At 61.6% G+C, this 15,249-nt stretch overlaps 1 protein-coding gene across 3 annotated transcripts in view; it reads right to left on the bottom strand.

Annotated features, from left to right (window-relative positions):
- LOC119093575 (homeobox protein OTX2) overlaps positions 1–14,873 on the bottom strand; it is a 27,372-nt gene extending 12,499 nt beyond the window's left edge. For 2 of the 3 annotated variants that reach the window (XM_037216544.1, XM_037216545.1), the window contains exon 1: positions 2,595–2,718. In XM_037216544.1, the coding sequence (XP_037072439.1) occupies positions 2,595–2,692 (98 nt within the window). In that variant the 5' untranslated portion in view covers positions 2,693–2,718. Of the gene's footprint in view, positions 1–2,594; positions 2,719–14,771 lie in introns of those variants that run through there. The other variant, XM_037216546.1, reaches the window with a different exon arrangement.
- Positions 14,874–15,249: the final 376 nt, after the last annotated feature.

Genomic DNA, 15,249 nt, shown 5'->3' with positions numbered 1-15,249 from the left:
GATAAGATAAAACGTTATGTATTGTGGCGAGAGTGAGCCGGGTGAACACTGAAACTATTTGGACATGACCATTTTGTCTCGACCAGACCGGACCACACCAACGCAACTCAGACCACATCGTGTCGGGACGAGAAGCCTTCAAGATTCGGCCAGTAACGGGCGTGCTCACCGTGGCCGATTAGTACCGGTTACACTCGTCGTGATGTTATCGCCAATAAAGGTCATGCTCTCGCAATGATGTACGATCATTCGGCCCCTGCGGGCGGAGCCGATAGTGCCGACACTGCTGTGCAAATTCCTGGCCGCTCGCACAGCCACAATTTGCATTCGCACGTGCATTTGGCAGGTTTGCAATTTCACACATGCTGGTGGCTTTTAACACGTCCGTCACAGACAGTACATAACTGATGGAAAATGCGGGCGATTCGGATATCTCGGGTAGCGTGCGATACTCGGGCACTCCAACCTCGAGCCAAATCAGCTGGCCTGACGCCGTTCCCAGGCTCCTGCCAGCGCCCGACAACAGCTGACCCGAGCTTCCCGACAGGCCGAAGCGTCCGGCGGTGCGCCTCCGGCCGGCGGGCTCTCCACCGGCCGCCGGCGGTCCCGGCGGCGGACGGCAGGCCCGGAAGCGCTGGCGGCGACGCGGCCATCGTGCTCGGGGCCCGGCCGAGGCCCGACCCGACTGCCCTCGGGTCGCGACCTCGGGGTCCGGGGGCCCGGCCCGCTGCCCGAGGAAGCCGTATTAGCCGACAGCGCTGGCGCGGCGACGGCGCGCGGCTTAATATGGCCAGCGTCGCGAGCCCGGCCCGGCCGTCGGCCGACAGAGCCGCCGGCGAGCGCCGCGCGAGCCTGTGCGGAAGTCGAGCACGAGGCATTAGGCGGGTGGCCGCGGATGTGCTGCGAGGAAGACCCGCGATGCGCTTTGCTAGTGCAGACTAGTTTCCACCTGCGAGCTGTCATTCCAATATAGCTGCAGTGGAGCGTGGATGACGCGATTGTTGCCGGGCCCGTCCGTCTCGCATGGGACGCTCGAAGATTGGATTGTAGCGCGGCAGGAATATTGACCACACTCAGATGCTGTTTGACAACATTGTTGACCGGATTGACATGGATCGGACGCCATTCAGAGCGTGGAATCCTCCCAGCTGCATAATTCACGGGCGCTCAAGGCTATTAGTGGTGTCGGTGTCCACTGCAATGAAACCGGTATTGCTGATAGGGAACAGATTCCAGCCGCGCGACGGCCGGTGCGCAGATCAAGAAGATTTCAAGCGGCAGGTCACCTGCCGTGCAAAGGGGGGGAGGGGGGCAAGCCCACTGACAGCGCTTGTAAAGCCCAATCTCGGCATCGCACGACGAGCCCATAAATCGGCAACATCGCCGTCGGTTCCGTGTCACGTCGGCGAAGAAAAATTCCGTGAAGTCTGGTAACAATTATCATAGTTCGAACAAGGTAGGCTGATTCTAAACAGACGCTAAGCTCGCCAACTGCAGCTCCAGTACTATCGCAACATTCGAGTCACGACTTACGCCTGCCGCAAACCTCCACTAATTCCGGGGGCGTCGCAGATTACCTGCCAATACAGGCGGGATGTTTTCGGACGGCGAACGCCAACGCCAGGTCTCGCGCAGAGGCGCCAGAAATGCCGACCCAACCGAGCGAGCCCGACTACATGAGCCCAACACCGAAGCTCCGGTATCTACAACATGATACAGAATGCCGTAGATTCCGATCGAACTGATGCCTCCCGCAATGAAGACCCAACAAGCCAACACGATTGCCTCAATCACCGCCGGCCTTCGCCAATGGTAACCCTGACCTCACACAGGGCGGTCCGGTAATGCCGGCTGGGCCTCGGCACCAAGGCAGCCGGCCCGGTCTGAGGTGCCGGTAATGCCGGCTGGGCCTCGGCACAAGGCAGCCGGCCCGGTCTGAGGTGCCGGTAATGCCGGCTGGGCCTCGGCACCAAGGCAGCCGGCCCGGTCTGAGGTGCCGGTAATGCCGGCTGGGCCTCGGCACCAAGGCAGCCACCCCAGTCTGAGGTGCCGGTAATGCCGGCTGGGCCTCGGCACCAAGGCAGCCGCCCCGGCCTGAGGTGCCGGTAATGCCGGCTGGGCCTCGGCACCAAGGCAGCCGCCCCGGCCTGAGGTGCCGGTAATGCCGGCTGGGCCTCGACACCAAGGCAGCCACCCCAGCCTGAGGTGCCGGTAATGCCGATCCTAAACGTGCTGGAGACCAGGACGCGCAGCATACTATTGTTCTACCTCCGAGCTAGCCTGCTCAGCAGCAGTGCCGGCAGCGAACAAACACGAGTCCAATCTAAATATGAATTAACTATGAATTATCGTTATCTAGCCCTAAATCAAAGTCCAATCACCACCAACAGATCATGTTATCGCTGACCACCAAGCACCCGCGAAGTCGCGGCCTCAGGGGCAGGCCTGGCGCCCCGGTCGGCCGTGCAACGTGACCTGCACCGACCTGGACCTGACCCCCTCCGATCGCTTCACCCGATCACGGCCCGATGGCGCGACCGGTCTCCAGCGACCTGGCCTGACCTTGACCTGGCCCGACCGGCCCGGGTCCTCACCTCGTCACCGCCCGGTAGCCACTCTCGCGCTTCACGTCCGCGTAGGCCAGGTCACACGTCACCAGTTCGCCCTGGGGGCCCAGCCGGTTCGGACTCATACTGACGGCACGTCCTGCGTCACCAAGTCACCGCCGCTGAATGGAGACGCCGGGCGGCGGACCGGCCGGCGGCCGGCCGCGCGGCGGCGCCGCCGGCGGACCGGCTCGGCCACCGCGGCACAGCATCGGCCGCGGCCACGGCGTCGCTGCCGCCCGGCCGCCGCCGGCCGGCCGGCTGCCGCCGCGGAAACGATAATTACTCCATTACTTCCAGCCAGGTGGCGGTGAATGGGCGTGGATTCCGGGGCTACCTGCGAACGGGCGAGAAATAGCGGCGCGTCCCGGCGGCGGCGCGCGGTCCGCGGCCGCAGCGGGCGGTCCGCGCGCCCACCAAGACCTGTCACTCGCGCGGCGACAATTACCCGCTAGTTGCGCACACAAATTGCGGCGGCGATGATGGATGCCGCGCCGGGCCGCTCGCAACAAAGCGCGAGACGGCCGGGGCCGCGGGCGGGGCCGGTCCCACGGGCCGTCAGGTGGGGGCGACGCGCACCATCTGATTGCCGCGGCTCTGGCGGAGGGGGGGGGGCGGACAGCGCCCCGCCCCGCGGACGCGTCGCGCGGCACCCGGGTCAGAAAGGGGGGGGGGGTCAGCCGGCCGGCCGGCGGGCCGACCGATCGAGCGGAAAGTTTGTAATCCCGCGCAGCTGGGCCGGTAAACATGGCGACAACAGCGCGCCAAGATGGCCGCACGAGCTCGCAGCTCCCATTGTGCCGCGCGGCGCGGCGAATTGCGCCATAAAGGCGGCGGCGCGCGCGGCCGCGCGGAACAGGCCGGGGCGGAGCGAGCGGCCGCGGCAGCCCACAAAGAGAGACGAGGCCCGACCCGGCCCGGCGGCCGGCGGGTCGCGGCCGGCGCCCCCCGCCGCCAACAATGCAGCAATTACACGCGCACCAACGCCGTCGCCGGCATCAATGCGACCCTGACGGACGACACGACGGCGTGGAAAATGATGAACTGAGCGTGCGCGCGCGCGCGCCCGTCCGCCATTGTGGCGCCGCGTCGCGACCGACGCGACCCGCCGTCGACGATCGAGCGGGTGGTGTGGGCGGCGAGCACAGCCGGGATCAATAGCGGCCGGCGCGACGCGTCGTGATCCGGCCCGGTCGGTCCGCGGTCCGGCGGCGGGCGGTCTCATCCGCCAGCAGCGGCACCGGCGGCGAGCAGCGGCCGGGCCGGCAGCACGGGAGCTCGAGAGACGCCGTCCGCAGCAGCGCTCATCGGCTGAGGGAGACGCCCGCAGCTGCAGGCGCTCCGGGTCTGAGTCGGAGTGACTCTGTTGTGGCATGCGTCGACAAGCAGCGCGCTCGGTCGATGACCGTTGACTTATTAACGGCGGAGCAACTGGTAACGCAAGGAAAGCTCAGTGTTTATTGATCGCTCTGATACGGTCGCTTTGTGTTAGCTGGAAGTGCTTGATCCGCGAGGACTGGAAGCCTTCGCCACGGCCCTTGGCAGCAAGAAAACCCTGGTTTCAATGTCAGGTACCGGTTCTTTAGTTTAGTGCAAGCGAAGCCTCTCGATACAAGTTGTAATTCGAGTACGTGGATGTACGTTACTTGGCTGGGAGCCCAGCTGCTATTTGATCCGTCAAACAACATGGACTTTAAATTAATCTTACACTCCAAATATCACAGCCAATCGCGTTCTGAAATGACGCGAGGGCCACCGTGTTGCAAGAAAATATAGCTGAGATTAGCCGAGGTAGCGAACAGTTTTCCGCTACAATATTGTTATCCTTCACGAATAAATGAGCCCAACGTTGCCAAACTGCGACTTTTTGCGTCAGTTTGCACCAGCAAGTAGTCTTGTTTACAACCAAGATTATGCTAACCCCCTGGACAGCGTTTGGCACTTGGGCGTGTGGCGCGGGTCCAACTGCGGCGCGCCATGAACACCCACATAAACAGGGTCCAGCGTTTGTGAGTTCAAGGCAGTGAAATGAGCAATGTCATCGTGTTTCGATGGTCTGAAAGAGATTGTTTGCAATCTCCCTACATTTCCCGGCACTGTCAGTAAGCTAAAAAGGGATGCACACTTGGTGTTCATTATAGGGCTAATAGAGAAGCAATATCTAAGAAAACGCGATCAAAAACGAGCTACAAGCACAAGTGTGTTATAATTTTCATCTGACTTTTATTTTGAAGGAGGGTCTGGAAAAGCTATAATGCCATTTTGTGAACCTGGTGTTGGTTCCTGTACCCAACTGACTTCATCGCAAGTAACGGCCATTTGCCACCATACGCAATTAGAAGCCATTCATGGCTAATATCCAACCCCATCAACAGCATGTTCGCAGGTAAGTTTGCCGACTACATCAGGGCAACTGTTTCTCCCCACATGATAACAGGCGCGGATAATTTATACGGCTCGTCGTCAAACATCGACGCCTCCCGATCTGACATCCAAATTAACTGATGACACCGCATTAACTAAGCTACCCTCAGCATGCAAATCAGCCCGGCGAATCTGCAAAGTTTTCGTAATCTGGAAGCGCTGCAATCTAATCACGATTACGGCGCGCTGCGGCGGACGGCGCGCCCGCCGCCGCCGCCGCGCCGTGTTGCTACTTACCGCCCGCTAATGCCAACCCAAATAAACACGCGGTGCTTGGAGAGCAAACACAGACACGGACCCGCCGGTCGGCCGACGCGTCGCGCAAATGGACAGCGGGCGTGCAATTAGCTGAGCGACGGCGGCGACGGCGGAGCGAGCGACGGCGGCGAGCGACGGCGGCGACGGCAGAACAAGCGACGGCGGCGACGGCGGAGAGCGACGGCGACGGGTGCGGGACGGCGGCGACGGCGGCGAGCGACGGCGGCGACGGCGGCGACGGCGAGCGACGGCGGCGGGCGCGGGACGGCGGAGGGCAGCGGAGCAGGCAGAGACGCAGGACGGAACGACGGAGATGGAACGACGAAAGGATGCAGGAGTGAGGGGAGGGAGAGGGAGTTGCGGAGGGGGAGATAGAGGATGGAGGATAGGGAAAAGGGGAGACAGGAGGGCGTCCAAGTGGAACTACAACTCTTTCCTGACAAAAACAAGCAAGCTAAAGAGCGAGACAATCGAGGAAGCGAGTTGAACGACCAAACAAGAGGCCCCTTGCCGATACTCAGCAGCGATCAAAACGTGACGACAGTAAAGCGACAGCTCTGCCTCCCGCAACGCAACGCATATCGTACGGAATCATTGAGGAAAGAGGGCCTGAAGCCAAAATAGGGTGCTCGAAATTGCGCCGCATGAGCTATTGAACTACAAGTCCACTAAGAAACGATTGGATTCCATCGCGCCGCAAAGCAGCGCACACCGTGTCAGAAACGGACCGTGTCCCGAAGAATCACCGATGAATCACAGCTGTGAACAGTGTGGGAGCGCGGCGCACCGTGCGTTCGCACGCGTCCGTGACACCCCAAAACACGGAGCCGGAAACGAACGGGCACAGCGGCTCCGAGAGCCTATCACTGCCGTCCGTGCCGTTAAAGGGCCGGCCGGCGGGGCGGGGTCGGTTGACTCGCGGTGACGCCGGCCGGGCCGACACTCTCACTGCGGCGCGCCGGTAATGATGGGGCCCCGGCGACGGCCGGCCAGCCTGTCCGTCAGCGGCGTCGGAGGGGCGCCGGCCGCAGCGGGGCATCATCGCTCGGACACGCCCCGTGTCGCCCGCGGCCCCTACCTGGCGGGGCAGGCACCATGAAGCGTCCTCGGTCACCCTGACATGCGCAATGAATGGGACGTGATGGATGCGTCCGGACGGACAGCGGGATGGCGCGATAACGCGGCGAAATTACCCCAGTGGGCTTGGACATGGGTAAAATGAAGTGCTTCGAACGAATGTGCTGAAAGGTGAACAAATTACTTTTTGACTCATTCGCAGCTTAATCTCTGGCACCGACTAAAGCTAATGAGTGGCATATGATCATTTCTTACACGAAAGGGCAAAGTCGTTGAGGTCTCACGGAAAGAAGTTGCAAATATCACGTAATGAAAATTCTAGTTTCTTTTTATTAGCCGTTTTAATAGCAAGACTAGAGCTCATTCTCAGTTTCTACGTACGTCACAGCGACATGGTATGTTTTGTCAAGACGACTTCAGCGCGCTCCAAACCGTGTTGGGGCACCCAAATGGAATGGTATTCATAGGTAGCTTGATGCCGCACTTTTCTGGACTGAGGAGACGATGGCCAAGTGTCGTACAAGACAGCTCTGCCCTGGAGAGCCGCCGGAGCGGCAGTGCCTGACCGAGCTCGGCCGCCCAGGAGCCGTGCCGGCCCGGGCTCGACCGCTCGGGAACCGAACTGAGCCGGGCTCGGCCGCCCGGGAGCCGTACTGGGCCGGGCTCGACCGCTCGGAAACCGAACTGGGCCGGGCTCGACCGCTCGGGAACCGAACTGAGCCGGGCTCGGCCTCCCGGGAGCCGAACTGAGCCGGGCTCGGCCGCCCGGGAGCCGAACCGGGCCGGGCTCAGCCGCCCGGGAGCCGTACCGGGCCGGGATCAGCCGCCCGGGAGCCGAACTGGGCCGGGCTCGGCCGCCCAGGAGCCGTACCGGGCCGGGCCTCAGCCGCCCGAGAGCCGTACCGGGCCGGGCTCGGCCGCCCGGGAGCCGTACCGGGCCGGGCTCGGCCGCCCGGGAGCCGTGCCCTGCCGTGCGAGAATGCGGATCTGGGCCGGCGCGTGAGGCGGCCATCTCGTGCCAGCACGCCGCCGCCAGCCGTCACTGCGGCCGGCTATCTCGGCGCCGGATCGCGCGCTCCCGCTGGCACCCCGCGCCCCTCGCCCTGCACCACTGCCGGTGCCCGGCCACCGCCGACGGACCGCGCCGACGGACCGCGGCCGCCGCCGCTGGGACCGCAGGAGCTGGTCCGCGCGGCTGGTCTCCGGCCGGCGGTCAGCGGTCCGCGCAGTCCGCCGGCTCTGCCCGCCGCAGCCGACGCCGCCGACCGGCCGGCTGACTCGGCGACGCAAGACCCGTGCAGACGCAAGAGCCCGCTGCCCGCGCCGTGCAGACGCAAGAGGCGCGCCAGCCCCGTGCAGCACGTGCGTGGCCGGGGCGCCGACACGGCGGCGAGACGGACGGCCACACGGCCAATTAGCCGGCGCGCGGATTTTCCAGGCGCGGCTGTCGGCCCGTTGCCTGGGCGCCGCAGCGAGCGCCGCGTGGGCCCGCTGAACCCGGGCCCGGGTCGGCCCGCTCCGTCAGCGTGTGTGCTTTGAAGCACCGCGCGCGCGCCTCTGACCATTACTATTGCAAGTGGCTTGGCGACCTGTTGCAGGCGCCGTATCAGATGGTGCGCGCGGCCGCTGTATCGTGTGCCGGCCGCGGATTACTGTCGGCTCCTGTCACGGCCAACCGAGCGCGCCTCCTGTCCCGCCAGCGTCTTTGGCAACACGCACTGCTGAGTGTGATGAATAATTTACGGCTCACCCTGGTGAGATGCTTGCGTGAAGCAACTCGTTCAACTAGCACAGCATAAAACGGTCGTCATCAGACCAATGCTGAGCTTGAAAACTGCCGCAGATGTCCAGACCGCAGCCGGATCACCACCGAGGACCTTCACCGCAACACCCGGCCCACCACCCGGCACAACCGCATCTCCAGCTCCGTGTCCCGTCTCGGCCTCTCGCGGCTATCCCCGGCCAGCCAACGGACCGCGGTGGATCGTCCGACCGGAGGCGTCGGAGGCGGGCGCGCCACCCACCGCCAGGCACCCCGGGCCAAAGTCGGCGACCGGAACCGACGCGACCGCGAGCGGCCGGCCCGGGCGACCGTGGCGTGCCGACCCCACCTCGCGTCCGTAATGGTATCAGCCCGCCCCCCCCCCCCGCGGATTATCCGCGCTCATTTGACTTCTGAACGCCAGCAGCGATGCGGCCCGCTGGCCGAGAATGCCGGAATCCGCCTGGGTCGCGTCGGAGAGCAGCGGCCGGCGCCATGTTTGGCGACGGAGGCCGCCGGTAATAGGCGGAAGAATCCGGAGGTAGGGGCCGCGACTCGCCACTCCTCTGGCGGCGGGTGCCGCGCCGCGCTTATGGGCCGGGGTAATTGTTAAGGTCGTGCACGGAAGCAGCTATCAATTGATCACATACCACTCGCATGCAAGTGGCCGAAAATTCGGTAACGTAAACCCCGCCCACCAAATCTCCCATACAATTATCGTCACGCTAGCTTACTCCCACAGGTAACGTATGTAGATGAGCTCACACAAGTGTTCGCCTACCTCTATCTAACCTTTCTGCACAGCAAAGGAAGCTTAAGAGAACGATGGCGGGGGGGGGCGACAACATGTCTAATAGAAGGGCCTTCGTACTCAAATTTTGACGTGGGAGGCCCGCGACGACACGCCCCACGCGTCCGTTTGACAACACCGGCCGATGGGACCCTAAACCTAACTTGCAGCTTGTATGCCTTAGTCGCTGAAGAACTGAATTTGCAAGCTACGCAATTTTCGTATCTTCGCTTTCAGCTTTTTTATCTCATTTTGTCCAAATTTGAGGAGCCCTTAATAGGTGATGGCTGGAAGAGCTTTCAATAGGCCATGACTGATGATGACGTAGCTGCTGGGGTTCAGGCCAGTTGCATTTGGCGTTCCTAACATCCATTTGTAGTGGAGTATGTTTTCCAAGGCGCTGTTTTCCCGGGATGGGTGTCCGCACACACAAGGCAGGACTCACAAGACCTATCTGATGTGACACAAGTCACATGCGCCGATGACGTAATATCATCACACGATTTACAGGACCGCTTTGTCCAGCGGCATACCACACAGCTATGAAGATGGAAAATGGGCCATCAGTTGCCATTTTTACCTCGTTGACCTGGTTTGACCCACGAAAGGCCAGTGGCTCTGACCTTCAACGATGCTAATCTGATGGCATTTCACGCGATCCGTCCGTTGCCGGCTCTTCCCCGCTCTAGCGTGTCTCACTGCTGAGATCACCGTGGCCAGCGGCCCCGCGCGTCGGTGCACCAGTGGGAACAACACCCGCCCGGCCGGCGATGGACGGCGGAGCCCGAACCATCCCGACGCCGGGCACGCGCTCGGCGCGACGCCCCGGCCGGCGCGGAGACAGGGCGGGCGCCCAGCGACGCCGCGCGGGCCGCTGCCGCTCACCCTGGCGTGCGGCGCCGCTCGCGGCGGCGGGCGAGTCGGGCCGGCGCGGGGGCGGAGTCCGCTCTGCAGCCTTTCCCGCCGGCCTGTCGGCCGATCTTGGGACGTGGCCACTCTCGGCCGCGATAACAGGCACGCTTTCGGCCGCCCCATCCGGTTTCGAGTGAGCGCGCGTGGAAACGGACGCCAGACGTCAGGCTCGATCACACGGCTGCATCCTCAATCGCACGAGTCACGCGAGTGCTGCAGTCGGCGGACCACCGCGGGCCTTTCGACTTAGTGCTGTTCGCGTCGCGTGCGGCTCCGCTCATTACATCACGGCCTCGGCGTCCAGCCCAGGACGCAAAGTCGGCCGTCACGACGCCGCTCCGAGGGAGGCCCTGAGGCAGGCCCTGAGCGAGGTCGGAGCAGGCCCCGGAGGAGGTTCTTGGAGGACCACTGGGGGCGTCGCAGAGAGTGCCCTAGAGGGCTGTGAGGGTATCTAAGACCGCAAGAGCGGCCGAGCAAAGCCCTGTGATAATTGAGCGTTAGTCCCTAAGGAGCCTCTGGGAAGCCTCTGAGAGTCCCGAGCGATCTTCTGACGGAGGCCCTGAGGTGGCTTCTGAGGGAGGGCTTGAGGGAATCACCTAAAGGGAGGTCCACGGGATCCCTGAGGAGGCCTCTAAGGGAGTCGCACGACGGCAGGCCCTCAGGGAGTTTGTAAGAGAGCCGCTCAGGAGGCAGCGAGCGTACCACACAGACTGTGCGAGTGACAAATCTGTGCGCAGCGCCCGCCTCCGCCTCCGCCAGCGCGGATCGCGTGCGGCGGAACTCTTGGCCGCCGGCTCAGTCGCCGTCACCCGTCACCCGTCACCCGTCACCCGTGACGGCCGGCGCAGCCGTCACGAGCGGCGCCCGGTGCGCTCACGTGCGGACGCGCGCGCTTTGATGGCGCCGCGATCGTATCTGCGCTGGCGGGCGTGCACGGCCGCTGCGTCTGCCGACGAAGCGGGTGTGACAGCCGGACTGGCCGGCGGCGGCGGGCCCGGCGGCGGCAGCAGCTGGCGGGGGACAGGGGGACTGCTGGGCCGTCCTGGACCGTCTTCTGGGCCGAGGGCCGAGACAACTAGACACCGGGTCTGATCGCTCTGGGCTATAATGGGAACCACCGCAGACCAGCCGGCAGAAGAGAGGACGCGAACCGATCAGATACGCGCAGACGTTGGCACGAAGGGTTAAGTGGCCATGCAAGCTATGTTCGGCTGTCGCAGCTCTGCCAAGCTCGTGCACGAGAGGGGTCGAGGCTGCCGGATGGGTCAAAACGAGGCGGACAGTGGATCGCCAGGGCTTAGCCTCGCCTGTTTTATCACGCCCAGCTCGGCGCGCGGCAACGTCAGAAAACCCACCGTTGCGGAACGAAACCCCACTGTTTCCGAGCGATTCTTTCCATCTATCACCATGCTAAACATTCCCGAGGGGAGGGAAACCAATGCCCCCCTCCCCCTCCTCCACTTCGCACGCCCATGTACCAATACATCCCAGCGGCAACCACCAGCGCCTTCTGGCCCTTCCAGACGAGCCACCGGTCACGAGAAGCGGGACGTCGGGTGCCGGTAGTGGCGCGCCGGGTGCCGGGTGCCGGGTGCGCCAACGCCGACGGACGTGCGTCCCGCGGCTGACGTCCGGCCGTGCGCCCGCGCTGACGGATGTGCGTCCCGCGACTGACGTCCGGCCGTGCGCCCGCGCCGACGGACGTGCGTCCCGCGGCTGACGTCCGGCCGTGCGCCCGCGCCGACGGACGTGCGTCCCGCGGCTGACGTCCGGCCGTGCGCCCGCGCCGACGGACGTGCGTCACGCGGCTGACGTCCGGCCGTCGGGCCCGGCCGCCGCTGAGCTGGCTCAGCAGCGGCCGGGCCCCTCTGACGGACAGGCCGCCCGACGCCCAATTTCCCGCGGCTTTGGCAGCCCCGCAAAGCCACAGTAAATTGATTTTTTCGCCGTGCTGGGGATCCGAGTGTATCCGTATGCCGTCGTGGACTGCCGGCCCGTAAGCTGGGCATTAGTGCAGTAGGGTCGGATGGTTTACGCGGATCGGACGGTTATTACAGAATGCAGCGTGCTCTCCGCATGAAGGCGGCTGATAAGATCACGGATTAAGTAACGGTGCAGGGTCTTGTGAGTTTTGTTAACACACTTGCGCATGGAAGTCTCGCGTGATCAAGAGAACTGATCCACCAAAAAATGACTCGCCTGTTAGTTTTGCAGGCATTTTTCGGTGTTAAATCTCACCATCCGCATTGAGTCTATTTTTATGGGCAGCGTGCCGCCAGCAGTAAATTAAAACCTACATTCCCTGCAGCTCATTCTTCAACAGGACTGTTGATGTCGGATTTATCCGCAATTTGTAGCCAACTTCGAGCTTTGGCGGGACCGAGCAAAGTTTCGGGGATTTGCAGGGCTTATTTGGCTTTAGTGGCTATAAACTTCCACTTGTTAGCCGACATTTGGGCACGGAGCTGGCAGGATCCACACTCACAAGATAAATATCTGGACGATGATCATGCTCTTCTTCAATCACGAGCGCAGGCACTGTGTTTGGAATTGAGCAAGCGTAAGGCAAGCCACAGTTAGACCTAATTTGATACCGCTTGCTTCAAACTTTGCTGCTCGTCCGACAAGCCCGAGCAAAAACAGAGACGTGTTGCGAGGATTACTCGGTTGCTATCATTCTGAAGTGGCATATGAACGTTCCACCGTTTTTCAATACTAATCTGCATTTGATAGGCACGTGGATCGCGGGAAGCCAATAGCTTATTATCTGAGCTACGTTTCTGTGGTTAAATCAAGTCTCTTGAGGCTGCAAAACGCGTTTATGTATTGCGGGACGGCCTACGTCTATACGGGACTGCAACTGTGTGATAAAAACATCCATTCGCAGCACGTCTGCGTGCGCCCAACGGCAATAAGAAAACCACTGTGGCGGTTACTGTCAGATAGATTTTATGAAAAATTTCAGACCTAATTTACCGACACTTCTAAAAATGTCACAGCCCGCTTTTTTATTATATTTACCCATTTGTAAACGGCCAAAATGGACCGTAGAATTATGTTTGTAAGCACTTCCTTACACGTGTGAATGTCGGCAAAATGCTTAAGTCGCCTTCTTTACTGCTGCGAAGCACACAGTAAAAACTAAAAACTCGTCTCAGACTAGTAATTCAGCTGACGTTTTCGTTTTTTTTTCAATTTTACGGCTCTAGTTAAGATCGCAAGAGGTTAACTCGTAGATGCAGAAGTTAGCCCTTGGGTCAACGACGACCACAAAAGAAAATACGGAGCAAATACGCACATTGCAGAATACCCACAAATACAAATACAGAATACAAACACGCAGAATACCCACAAATACGCACATTGCGATACCAGGTTAGGGCGGACAGCATCACACAGCACCCGACCAATGCGTAAGGCGTATCTTCTCAGCATTCGACCGCCACTGCGGTCAGCGGCGATCCACCGCGAGAGTGCCCAACATAGGACAGCCATCCCCGGAAACCTGAGGTCCCACCGGGACCACTGGGACCCGGGCACAAGCCTAGACATTAGACATAGACATAGACAAGACATCCCACTCCGGCAAGGTGTTGGGCGATAGCCTGGAAGGCCGCAGGGACTAATGGAACAAGGACTCGGTACAGCAGCCTGGGAATGCTCAGGTTACAAGGCCTGCTATAGGAAAACTATTGGAAGTAGCAGTAGTTGTAGGGCGCGCTGAAGTAGCAAACCGAGCTGTAGCGTGGAGATAGCACAGGCTGTGAGGATGTGAAGGATGTGAGCGATAACGGGCACCAGAGAGTGGAGAATACTTTAGGTTCTGCTTCAGCGGGACACAGACAGGAGGACGCCATGGGTCACCTCACGCCATGGGTCACCTCACGCCATGGGTCACAGGAGGACACCCGGCAGCAGCGGGCCTTTGGACACAGACAGGAAGACGACGGGACCTTACGCCATGGGTCGCAGGAGGACACCCGGCAGCAGCAGGCCTTTGGACACAGACAGGAGGACGGCGGGGCCTCACGCCATGGGTCACAAGAGGACACCCGGCAGCAGCAGGCCTTTGGAAGCCAGTGACATCAACACGAGACGTGCGAGGGACGACGGACACTAGTGAGCGGGGATATCTCAGCTCATGCTCCCCAGGAGGACTCTAGCCCTTCACACTATCGACGAGTGGCGGAAGCAGGGGACAGATGTCATCCAGGGGAACAGGAATAACTGTGGCCGACAAGCTACCGAAAACGACCATGGCGGACAAACTGCCGAAAACCGCGATCACAGCGGTCACCCAGCACCGCGGACAAAGGAAGTATGCAACATGGTAGCGGAAGTATGCAACAGTATGCAACAAGTCTGCTGCGGCCAGGCAGGCTGAACTTCAAACCTTTGGGAGGACACAGACACAGTCCGGCGGCGACGCGGGGAGCTCAAACCACAGCGTCAGCCGACGCCGCTGGAGCCCCCAGGGAGCCGGGTGCGGTAACCACCTGCCACGGGCTCCAGCGCTCGAGGACCGACGGGTCGCGCGTACCTCCTGACAGAGATTGCCGAGCCCGGCGCGGAGTGCGGCGCGCCACGGCACATGGCGGCCTGTCCGCCGCGCACTCCGCCGCGCCCTCCTCCGCCTCACGCGCACACGGACACACGCCGGGGGAGCGGACGACCGGCGCACTGACACCGCGCGCCGCCCGCGACCCAGCGCGAGCTTACACAATCCCTCGAGAGACGCTTATTCCGACACCTCTTCCACCGCGTTTGTAAACACCGCGCTCAAGCGTTCGCGAGCGTCGGATTACTTCTAATTGTCGCCGTCACCTTGCGCGCATTAGTCGTCCCGAATCAGCTTACTCAGACACAGCGCTATTCACGGTTATCAAAATCTCACCTCCGATTTTGTTTTAAGTTTGAGCACATAAAGAAGATATTTACTCACCTAAGCTACGCTGAATGAACGGCGAGGGATGAGGAACAGCTAAGCCTGTTAGAGCACTGATAAAACCTCCTAAAACCGCCTAAGACCGTATTAACACTGTACTGCTCCCAACTACTCAATACAGCGTCGCATCAAGAGGGCGGAGCCAGAGGCCGCCGCCGCTGCGCTCCGCCCGTGCGCCGGCGTCCTCGCCGCTGATTGGTCGGCCGGTGCCCCCGGCAGCCAATCAGCGGCGGCCGTTCCGCCTGCCAACTAGAAGATGTGACGAACCATGGCCGAGCAGGCACGGCAGGGGCGGCGGCGCGCTGTTGGTTCACTGATATTTTGCAGCGTTTCAATGGAATTTTGATGTCGTAAAATGGGATTTGAATGAAATGGTTGACGGAAAATGTGGCAGAAATACCGAGTGATGAAACGGCCTGGGATAATTCATCAGGATGATGGCGATGCTGCAGCACATCGTCAAAATGCTGTTGAT

Source organism: Pollicipes pollicipes, unplaced genomic scaffold (assembly GCF_011947565.3).
Source record: "Pollicipes pollicipes isolate AB1234 unplaced genomic scaffold, Ppol_2.1 Scaffold_4002;HRSCAF=4701_pilon_pilon_pilon, whole genome shotgun sequence".
In the NCBI taxonomy this organism is placed as follows: Eukaryota; Metazoa; Arthropoda; class Thecostraca; order Pollicipedomorpha; family Pollicipedidae; genus Pollicipes; species Pollicipes pollicipes.
The sequence above is the reverse complement of the archived record's forward strand: the minus strand, read 5'-3'. Positions and strand labels throughout refer to the sequence as shown.